This window comes from Convolutriloba macropyga, unplaced genomic scaffold (assembly GCF_964194025.1).
Source record: "Convolutriloba macropyga unplaced genomic scaffold, txConMacr16.3 SCAFFOLD_3410, whole genome shotgun sequence".
In the NCBI taxonomy this organism is placed as follows: domain Eukaryota; kingdom Metazoa; phylum Xenacoelomorpha; order Acoela; family Convolutidae; genus Convolutriloba; species Convolutriloba macropyga.
The window spans coordinates 14,980-26,865 of NW_027452096.1; the positions used below are offsets into that span (position 1 = coordinate 14,980).

Consider the following 11,886-nt stretch of genomic DNA (forward strand, 5'->3'; position numbering starts at 1 on the left):
ATAAAAATTCTGGTAGTATAGAATATGAACTAATCAGAACGTGTCTTTTTTGCCAGTTTTGTTGCTCTAAGCATTACTTAAAATCATACACAAAATAGTTCTTTTTCTTGTATTTTTTTTGAACCGTCATCTTTTTTGTTTCAACAGGAACCCCTATTATACTTAAAGTAGCAAAGTGATCCCTTTTTACAGTGTAATTGCAAAAAACAGTGTTATTGATAAAGGGGCCTTCAGTAAAAAATGTAATCAATAGGGCATTCGGTTTTTTTCGCCCGGCTTAAACGAGTAGAAATGGCTTTGTTCCCGACGTGAAAATTATACAGAAGTGTTACTGTTTTGAGCTTGGATCTTTCCAAGTTATCTAATTAGTTATTTTTATAATCACCAGGTAATGTTGTATTTCAGTCTTGATTTAATGCTTTATCAATATGATTTGCTAGTTGGTCCAACAATGCATTGCTAATTTGTTTATTGAGAATACAGGTAATATTCACTAATAAAGTAGCGCAAGTTGATAATTTGGATGAGTACTATAAATTTTCGAAATTATTTGTGAAAATATTCAACTCAAAAAAAATTTTTGGAGAAAAGATTCTTCTATACAGGTGTCATAATTCCATCGCTTTTTTTGGTTTTCTTTCCGATCGAGCAAAAATGGCCAGTTCTAAAACAACAGTATCTTTTTTTGTCAAGATTGAAAAATTTTTATCATCATTTTTACAGAGCCAGGTTTCTGTTAAACAAGAATTGCAGTTTGGTCCCAGACCGTGTATTAGCGTGCGTAGTTTTTGCTCCTGGCTGAGAATGTTTTGCACATTTAGATGTTAATTTTTGAATTCCGACCCTACTCTGAGTTATTGTGATAGGCTCATTGTATGTGTAAAAAAGTCCTAATTTTTTTTCACAGAACCCTAGAGGCAGTGTAAGGCTAAAGAAAAGATGAATTAGAATTAAAAAAAACTCAAAACTTATATGAAGTAATCTTGATTTGAGAGGGTACATTATATTTTTAGCGAAGCCTTTGATAAAAAATTTAGTGTTTTTAGGTCGTATTATATCCAGTGTTGACGCTGAATTCTTGAGGCTAACAAGACCAGAACTAATTAAATACATTTTGATTGTTGTGTTGACAAAGAGAAAATGTTCAATGTCATTTATTATAAATAATTGAACAACGGTTCTCAAAATCATCAATATCACAATAATATGTGTTCTTTGACATGGGATCTTTTTAATAGAATTTGACATAATAATTTGTACAACATCTCAAGTTTAGCTCAGAGTAAATTTGATTCATAGGTTGATGCTTATTATTGGAGGTCATTAAAAAAATTAATGTCTGTTTGGGGGTATTTATATGATTTTTTGGAAAGCGGGAACTGTAATTGTGTAAAGGAGCTTTAATAGTTGAGCTTTGTTTGGAAGAGAGACTGATGTTGCCATTTGAGGTAAATAGAAGATGAGTAAGCAACTGGTTCTTGGGAAGAGGCACACTATACTGGTAGTTGCACAAAATCGAAAAATCAAAAGTTGTATCCAATGGTATCACTATTGTTATCATTGTAGAAGTGTTTTCTTACATTTTTAATTTTAGCATTCACAAATGATATCTTAAGTAGGGTTTATCGGAATAGCGCAATTTAATTAAAGATTATTAACTGCGTATTTTTCTCATGTTTATCCCAACAATGCATGATTTTTTTTAGTGGTAGCGTTTTGCAAACAATGCAAGAATCTATAATGATTTTTTCAAAGCATAAGTCTATCAGTTTCAAATTTTCTAGAAAATTGTCAGACGCAGATTCGCTTCTATGCTTGAGCACGTTGTTGGCAGCGTCTTGAATCACTCGAGTTTGATTTTTTGGGTGAAATTGTTGAATGTCTTAATTTTCTCGTTGGTAGTGGACCCTCGATAAGCATGGGTTGTGCAGTTGATTGGAATAAATTTGTGAATTTCAAGCTTGCCTTTTATGCTGCTCTAAATCACAAGATTTTCGCATTCTGGTGCTCGTTCTTTTTTGTGAATTCTCGCACCAGTTTGTTTGCCTCTGTCACGGGCCAATTGTTTAGCATTCTTTTTAAATTGAAACACCACCTTGTACCGTCTCAGCTACTAACGGTTTGGGATTAGCCATATGAAAACCGGACTCCGTGTAAGTTTTAATATAGTTTTGGTATTCTGCTTGTTTAGAGAGGAATAGTGCTTGTCATCAATCATTTTTGTTTACTGAACAGTATTTCTGGTTTGAGAGCTGCTAATAGTTTAGAGATGCATTATTGGTGCTAAAATTTAAGTGCTTTTAACAAGAACTGTTTGAGGTCAAAGAAGAGATTTGTTCTAAAGTTCAAAGTCAAAGAAAAAGAGCGACTGTTTTAAAGGCTGTGAAATGAGCGTTAGGCAGTGAAATGATCAAAGCCACGCGCGAATTGGCTCTTCTCTAATACAATACATTCTTATATCCAATATATGACGAATCTCATCAAGCAGAAAAAAAATAAATCAACCTACTGTATTTTTAGCAGTTGTTGCGATATATCAAACTAAATAAGATCAATTAGTGTGCATCAACGTTCACTTTGTTTTGAAACTTTCCAGGATGTTGAAAAAAGATTGTATATATCTCTTTTGGGTCTTAAACCTGTTTTAGAATTTTTTCTAGGAAAAAGCAAGGAATCTATTTTGCATCATCCTCATCAAATAGCAAATTAGTTGTAATATAAGTTGAAACTAATTTGGGTTAATATTTTGACAGTTTTTTTAAAATACGCATTTGCTTTTAAAAACGACTGAACACATTTTTTTTTGGGGGGGGGGACGCTGCCTTCATAATATCTCAAATCAAGGGTTAATTTTCCCGAAAACAATTTCATCGTGAAGTCATTTTTTCCAAAAGGAGCGGTGAAGTGGCAAAATTGAACAATTACATAGCAAATAATAAGTATTTCGGATCTTTTCCGTTTGTGCCCCCCCCCCCCAGCTTAGTGAGCGCATATTATTTGCACCCCTCAGACGACGCACGTTCCATTTTTTACATAATGATTTACTATTTAATGGCACGTGCTCTGTAACTGGGGGCGCAGAACGTACTGGGGGGCACAAACGGAAAAGATCCAGTATTTCATCGATCAGACTTACTCAAAAATGTCACCGATCTAAAGTAAAATGTTCTGAATTAAGAGTTGTATGCCGGTGCAGACAACCGGGGCAATAAGTGCAAATAATTCACACATGATACAAAATCTGAAACATCTGATACAACATATATATCTTTCGGGCAAACTTCGATATTAAAGACAAGCTGCTGTTGCTCCTGCTCCCACCATCACTGTTGTCGGCACCATCATTGTTAACCCTATTTATAATATCTTATTTAGGATCTTTTCTGTTTTCATGATTTACGGGTTGCGATGAGGTGACCTCTGAGGAATTAACTCCGCCACCTTTTCAATATCGTGTTGTAAGAGTGGTCTGCAATGTGCTGCAACGAAAGGACTTCTGAGGAATTACCCGCTTGAAAAAATAATGATGCATGGGTTGCGATGAGGTGACTTCAGAGGAATTAATTCCCCAACCTGGTCAGAATCATTTGTGGTCTGCAAGTGTGGGCTGCAATGGCCTGCAACGGGAAGACTTCTGAGAAATTAACTCCAACCAACCGTTAGGCTCCAAAATATTATTATTGTCCAGAAGAGCTAATCTTATATATATATCTTCTGCAAAATATGAATCCTATTAATATATTTTGGAGCCCAACGGCGGGTTGGGATTAATTCCTCAGAAGTCCGGACTTTTCGGGGGGAGGGGCAGTGAAATGATGTAAGAGTGAGCGCGTAAACTGCCATAAGAGCTGAAAAGATGTTAAAATTAAGCTGCAAACGAAGACAGAGTAATTTGTTGTAAGAATGGGACAACCAAAGAAGGGGGCGTTAAAAAGATATATGAGTTGGGATTGTTTAATTTATTGAGAAGGGTAAAATAAACCAAATTTTATTCATATAGATGGACTGTCGAGAATTGGACACGCTTCGGTGGTCTCGAGACTAAGGGGAGAATCGGCTGAGGGTACAAAGGATGTCCATTCATAACTATCAGGCTCGGAATAAGGGGAATAACACATTGTAAGATTACTGTTTTCTGGGGGGGGGGGGTGAACCAACGCAAGAGTATGCATGGATTGTGGACTCTTCAGGAAGTCTTCCCGTTGCAGCCTTACTCTGAGCTCATTTCACCCCCTTGGTAACCCATTGCAGCCCAATATCATATATATTTTAGGCTGCATTTTCCTGAAAAATTCTTCCCATTGCATCGCCCTACATGAACAGGTTTTTGGGCGTAAAAGTTTGACTCCGGACGTTTGTTTTTCCCCATCGCTGTCGGCAACATACTTATCATTTTTGGGAAGATCATACCCCTTTGTAGTATATAATGTAGCGTTGAAGATGCTATCAAAACTGCAGAATGTGTTTAATATATTACTCAATTTTACGCATCTTGTTCTATGTTGAAAAAAAGTTCCCAAATCATTTTATTAAAAGCATTTAATCTTCATTATTAAAATTTTTGCAAAATTTTATAAATTCAACTTAAATAAATTTAACTTAAAATTTATCTATAAACGGTGAAAAGTATAATTGCTCGAATATGCCATGAAACAATAAACAAATGATGTTTGCGGACTTTAAGTGCTTCTTCATGATTCAGTTTATATTAAAGATTTATAAATATTATGAAAAAAATTAATTATTATAAAATTTATTAAGGGAAATCACCGAGGTTTTAAATATGATCTTTGTATAATCGCAAAATCTTTCGAAAAATGGAATTAAAAGACAGTAATTTGCCATAAATTCCTGTCGATTTGACGTGTGGTATGATGTCCCCCTCCACTCACTCCCCCGTATTATTATTACCTGCACTTGCAAAACATAAGGGGTAAAAATGAAAAGTGAGAACCGATCAAGAAGGTGCTCCCTACGATCGATCCATAAAAAATGAGTATCTGCCTCCCCTCGCATTCTCCAGCTGCGCAGACTCTTGAGGCCCCCGGGCTTAACCAGTTTATTCAATTTTTGATTACCAAAGTCAACTTTAATTGAGCAAAAAATCCGGAATGTTCTTACAAACTGTTAAAGAAAAACAAGCAACAAAAACTTCTCTATAGAAAATATATACGTTTACAACAATTGCTTCGGACCTCGTACGAGAGCAATTGATTATATGATGTTTTATAGCACTATTCTATGTTAAAAATAGCCTTTGGACGTAAACGTTTTAAAAAGATACGTGCGGCCAGAGAAAATGTTAGAAAGTTAATCCTAATGAGTCTTGACCGATGGGCTTAGTGCCCTGGCGGGAAAGAACATATTCCCATTGCGTACGTATTTTCCACGTGAATTTCTAAGACTTAGTTATAAGCTGATTGACTATGTTAAGCTATCGAGGTTTTAGCGCCTTTCTTTTTTTAACATTTGATCAACCAAGGGTGGGGGGGTAGTAACGTCTATGTAATGGTTAAGTGACTCTGCTTGAAGTCACTGAGAACTTCTGGCGTTTATCGAGAACCGCGAAACGGTTCGAGATATTAAGTCAGAATTTCGAAGTGACTTCTGCAGAGTCACTTAACCATGCCTAAAACACGAAACGCGCACCTTTTAAAATGACGAAAGTCAACGAAATTGAACTTCTGGCTAAGTAGCAACTTCTGGCATTTTGACTTCTGGCACTGCAGACTTTCGGCATTTTAAAATGTGAACGTGAGTGTTTTAACTCCTGTTTCTTTACCATTTACATTAGCAAAGACATGTGGTTTTGTCGAATGGTCGACAATTCGTGAAACACTTTTGAAAGCGTGAATAAGTGTCCAATCTTGAGTGACGTAGAAACACATACGACCCTTTTGTTGTGTTCACCATTTTCGATTTGTCAAAAGAGGTATTAGGTTTTGTATCGAAACTGACACTCAAGCTAATCACAATATTTTTGTGGAGCAAATCCCAGTCTTTATCGACGGAAGCAATTCCAGTGTAGTGTACTATAGTGCCTGACTGTTGCGTCCTTATGAACAAATTGGGGTCGAGTGGTCGCAACGTGAACATACGACAGCATCTTCTGTAGGCGGAATTTAGACTGTTGAGGTAGACTTCCGCCGCTTCCTTCAAATCCGCCAACTCAGAGGCAGTCGGAGTGGAAGATACCGACTCGCAAATGCAGGTGTCAAATTTATCAGAGATCTTGTCGAAGAAGTCTATGTCCAGACAATTTCTTTCCGCAGATATTTCAGAAAGTATTCCAAGTCCACCTAAAAAGTCATCAAAAAGTGCCAAAGTTATTCTGAGAACATAATCTGGAGTAAATCAGAACCCAGGTCGAGGTTGCAGCTCTGAAAATTGCTTGAAAATGTAAGAATTACGATGATTGCGGTTAATAGCGTTTGATTCGATGAAAAAAAGCTACCGCTAAGAATAGCATAAATTACAAAAAAATCGCCGCTAAAATTACCAACTACCAGTGCGAGCGGTAAAAAAATAACAGCTAAAAATTGTAAACCGTATGAAGTTTCACCGCTTAGTTATCACAATTTTCTAGCAACTCAAACTAAGATTTGAGGTGAACACCTTGAAAGCGGTGAGAAAAATTTACGCCAGGAATTGAAAAACTTACAAAAAGTTACCGCTAAATTCACTGCAAATCATACAAAAGTTCACCGTTTTCACTGCATTTATCAATAAAAGCTGCGGATGCTTTGCAGTGAAAAAAATGTCCTTTAACCCGCTAATCACACAATTTCTTGCATTAATTTTACGACGAAATCTCAACCCAGGAAATTCATGTAATACTTGTAATTGAATACTGGTTTTTTAGTAGTCGCTACGGTTGTCTCAATAACTAAGTTTCTCGTAAGCACTTTGGAAATCGGCAGTCTATCAAATTCCATTCGTTTCTCCTGAAACGTTGTTTTCCAAGAGAATGAAAGATTATAATTCAAAATGATAGGAACTGGGAAAATGATCTGAATTTTTCAGTCTACATGAAATGCTTGTTGAACAATATGCACACTATATAATAGCGGATAAAAGGTTGAAAAACAACGTTTGCTATCAGAAGAAATCAGCAGCACAATAAAAAGCAGTTTAAAAAGATATTTTAAGGTTGTTAAAACAAAAAAAAACTTGTTGAGTAGAAAAAAGTTCTTTTGATGATACTCTGAGAAATCTCCCTTAAGCCATTTAGTGTTTCAATAATACTCAGACTCGGTCATTTTATCTGGTGGTTATGTAGAGTACTGTTTTAGTTGTAGACTTCTAGAATTTTTTGTATAATTATGCACCATACTTTGGATCGGTATTAGATTGCGGCTTTTTCTCTAAACCAAAAAATTTTCAAAACAAAATAAAATAAGAAAACAGGAACGTGTTTCAGGTTTATGCTTTATTCGAGAATAATTGAAAGACTCACTTAAGCAGTTGAATGTACAGCGCTGTTGCCAATTTTTGGCTTATTTAGGGAACCATTACCCTAAAAAACAGAAAAAACATGGTGTGCAGATTCAACAAAAAAATGTCCTAAAAACACCAAATGGAAGATATTTGCTCTCTTTTTCATAGGGGTGCGTTGTCGTAATGAATTTTCTGCTTTACAACTGGAAAGGTACTGCTCCAGTGTAAATTATAGAAAAATAAAAGATCCGAGTTCCTGTTTACTTAAAATCATTGAAATTTCTGGCTACAATTTTGTTTTCTACAAACCCTGAAACCCGAAATAACTTTTATTATGATATGTTAAGTTTTGTTGGATCATTTAAAAAAATTAGGTCATGAAAATTTAGTGAAAAATTTCTCTTGAAAAATTGTGATTAGAAAAAACAAATATCGCATTATAATTGGTTTCGAAATATAGCAAGGCTGCTGGAATTTTGTTCTGTAGTTTGTCTTGACGCAGAATGATGTATTTTGGTAACTCTTTGTCATTACCCTGCAGGTAAAAACAAAATTTCACTGTTTGAAAATAAATATACTGACATTTTTTCAGCAAAACCAATATTGGGTAAAAGCATTGATGACGATGAAAAGTTTCGGGTAAACAAATTTGTCCAGAAGTCTACAATTCTCAGAGTTTTTCATGAATTTGAACTCTCTTTCTTGTAGATACCTAATGCTTGCGCAACAAATTGTTTGAATTATCCCAAGAATTTCCCTGATTCTACACAAATAGAATGAAAAAGCTGAATCAGCGTTTATTCGAAGTTTAGGGGCAACGTAAGCGTTGAGTACAATTGACATAAACTTATATATCTATATACATAGTTATATATCTAAAAAAATTTGTGGAGCAGATAAAAAATGCCTCAATAGCCTCGTAAGCAGTATCAAATGTATCAAATTTAGAGCTTCGTTCTAAAAAATTTGCACATCAATGCTTTATGGCAGAAAAAATTTGTTTTCGGAGGAAAAAAGAGTTTGAAGGGAGTTTAAGACACCTGCCGATGAAAGAGATGAAAATGATGACAAAAGTTCACGCCAGGAATTGAAAAACTTAAAAAATTTTGCCGCTAAATGCACTGCAAATTTCACAAAAGTTTACTGCTTTCACTGCATTTATCAATAAAAGCTGCGGGTGCTTTGCAGGGAAAAAGATTTCTTATCCGCTATTCACAAAAATTCTTGCAATAGTTTTACGAGAAAACCGCAACCAGGGAAATACATGTAAATTTTGTAATTGATCGTTGGTTCTTCTAGTATTCGCAACTGTGGTCTCAATTTTTCAATTTCTGATAAACATTTTAGAAATCAGCACTCTTTCAAGTTGTAGTCGTTTCTCTTCAAATATAGTTTGCCAAGAGAATCAAATTAATAATCTAAAATAATAGGAATCTGGAAAAATTTTGTGAATATTTCAGTCTACGTAAAATGCTAGTTAAACAATATGCCCACAATATATAAGAGCGGATAAACGGTGAAAAGTTTGCGCTAGATAGTAAAATAAATCAGAAACACCTTACAAAGCAATTTAAGATAGTCCACTCTTGTTGAAACAAAAAAACTTGATGATACCATGAGAGATCACTCTCCCTTAAGCTAATTAGTGTTTCAATAACACTCAGACTCGGTCATTATGACTATCATGGATATAGCTCTAGTTTTAGTTTTATACTTCTAGCGTTTTTTGCACAATTATGTGCCCTACTTTGAAGTGGAATCAGATAGCGGATTTTCACCTAATCCCACCAAACTCCAAAGACAAGATAAAGTAAGAAAACAAGAACGTGTTTCAGGTGCATGCTGCATTCGAGAGTAATTGAAGGACTGACTCATGCAGTCAAAGGTACAGCGCTTTTGCCAATTTTCAATTATTAAGGAAATCATTACTCCAAAAAACAGAAAAGACGTGGTGTGCGTTCAATTTCCAGATTCCAGATTCGTGGTGTGCAACCAGATTCTAAAAAAAGTGTCCTATAACTACCCAATGGAAAAAAATTGCTTTACTTTATGTAGGGGTTATGTATCGTAATGAAAGTTTGGCTTTACAGCTTCTGTATTGCTCCAGTGTAAGAATAGAAAAATAAAAGATGCTAGTTGCTTTTTCCGTAAAGTAACTAAAATTTCTGGCTAGAATTTTGTTTTCTATATACGCTGATACCCGAAACAAATTTTATTATGAAATTATAATTTTTGTTTCATCATTTTAAAAATAATTTATATCAATAAAATTTAGTTAAAAAGCGCTTTTGAAAACGATTTGTTTTAATAACTCTACATATGGAGAGTTAATGAAACAAATCATTCTGCGTCAAGACAAACTACAGAACAAAACCCAGCAGCTTTTAAATAATATGTTGTGCAAGCCTTAGGAATCTGTGAGAAACAGAGTTCAAACTCTATCTTTTTTCAAAAAGTGAGGTTTCATTGATACCGGCAGAGTAACAGTATTGTAAAAGGACTGATTTTGTGTTTATCAAGTTTGCGGGGGGGGGGGGTAATCATTGAGTACGAATGACATAAACTTATGAATCTGTACACACATAGCTATATATCTCGAAGAATATTGTGAAACAGGTTTTTAAAAATGACTCCTCAGCAGCCTCTTATGCAGCATCTCTCTATGAACTTTTCAAATTTAGAGCTTTGTTCCAAAAAGTTAAACAGCCAAGCTTTATGACATAAAATAAATTATTTCGGAGGAAAATAAGAGTTTGCAGAGAGTTTAAGACAGCTGCTGCGGTTAATTCATCAAACAAATGCTGCTCAAGCAAATCGAAAAACTTTGCTGTAATTATTTTTTAGTTTGAGAAACATCTTTTCCTCAATCGATGATTTTCAATAGCAGAGCTTCCAGAACTCTGACATATTGCCCATAATGTGAATGTTCACAATTTTATAAGATAATTTGTAAAAAGGTAGAAAATTTGATGAATAGCTTTCAATAAAGATTTGATTTGTAGACATAGCAGAATTGCTTGTCATACTCGGAGCCAATTTTCTTACCATTTTTTGAAATCTAAAAATTATCGATTGTGTCCTGTACCCACTTCAATTGCTTTTGTAGTGCTTTAGCAATACCTCACATTTGGTTTAGTATCCTAAAATGCCAAAAATGCCGTATTTAATCCGAATTTTCTCCTGTCTTGTCTTTAAAAGAATTCGTTATTTTCTCAATTACAATTACCATAGATAATTTAACATGAATAAACAAAGCCGTCTTAAAAATCATTATTCTATTTTGTTCAATGTTTGAATGATAGATGAATAAAATATCGATAACAAACCTTTTTTGTCCTTCCTCTCAGGCATCGTGAATTTTGAAACGAGGAAATGCAGCTCCCTGATTGTCAATAGACGCTGTTGGTTTGTCTAATTAAAACCTCGACCTCAGAAAAACCCTACATTTCGTTTGTTTTCCACTTTATAGTAATATTTGCTAAGATCAGCGACAATACAAATATCACGACAAATTCACGACTAATCCCGGGATGGTCAAATGATTAGTACCAGCGATCAAAGAATTTCAGATAATTACACTTGTCGCAAGGTTGCGCACACTGGAAAATGCGAAGTTTACCCACTATTATAAAAATATATACCACATTCGCCTACATTTCTGATCTTAATTCATGTGTTTGGAAAACAGTGATATTGTTACGTATATATACTCAGGAAAATGTGCTTTTTTCAAAAAAATGTGCTCCACCACAAATACAAGGCAAATCTGGCCGTAAGTAGAATTCTTGGCCACTCGAAAAGATTTGTTGATTAAATTGACAATGAAAATTATTCATGCTGAGGCGATAACTCCAAAACATTGTTTATAGTATGAACGAACCAGCGATCAAATAATTGAATTATTTTAAGTGTGAATTAACCCTATAATAATGCAAAGCCATATACGATTATTATGATTTCTTGCTAACCATCCAAAAACCTGCAAGTGAAGACTAGCCAGGGACAAAAACTAAAACAAATTTAGAGCTGTTCTTACGACGATACAAAAAATCATTCAATTATTAAACATAGGATATCTTGGGCTGACGTGTCACAACTAAATTTTCTCTCGAAATAAACATTTGCGGTTAACGCGATTAAGACTAGTAATTTTTTGCACTCACTGCTGTGTTTTAACAAAATTTAGGTCGCTAAATACCCAAAAACATTAAAACAACACCGCTTGAAAATACTGTTGCAAAAATATTTAGTAATCGCGGCAGTTTCGGGATATCATAATCTGATTTAACAGCCATAAAAAATATGATATAATATAACCGTCAGGTTGCCAGTCAAAAACCGCGACGTTAACTGTTGAGACCGGGAGCGAATACAAAAAGCATATCTCGAGAACAATATTGGTTTCCAAATTTATCCTTATTCTCAAATCTAACTACGAGCTACGTCCCC

At 34.7% G+C, this 11,886-nt stretch overlaps 1 protein-coding gene across 1 annotated transcript; it reads right to left on the bottom strand.

The window, feature by feature from the left end:
• Positions 1 to 5,740: 5,740 nt before the first annotated feature.
• LOC142357194 (uncharacterized) lies at positions 5,741 to 10,863 on the bottom strand. The gene is made up of 2 exons (XM_075408859.1): positions 10,764 to 10,863; positions 5,741 to 6,299 (listed from the first exon to the last, which is right to left on the bottom strand). Exons 1-2 carry the CDS (start codon positions 10,786 to 10,788, stop codon positions 5,791 to 5,793), a joined length of 534 nt encoding a protein of 177 aa, XP_075264974.1. The 5' UTR covers positions 10,789 to 10,863; the 3' UTR covers positions 5,741 to 5,790.
• Positions 10,864 to 11,886: the final 1,023 nt, after the last annotated feature.

Excerpts from the sequence above, each read along its gene's own strand:
- LOC142357194 (XM_075408859.1), bottom strand. The coding sequence starts at position 10,788 with ATGCCTGAGAGGAAGGACAAAAAAG. Across the intron at positions 6,300-10,763 it reads TGAGAGGAAGGACAAAAAAG|GTGGACTTGGAATACTTTCT; the intron begins GTTTGTTATCGA and ends ATGACTTTTTAG.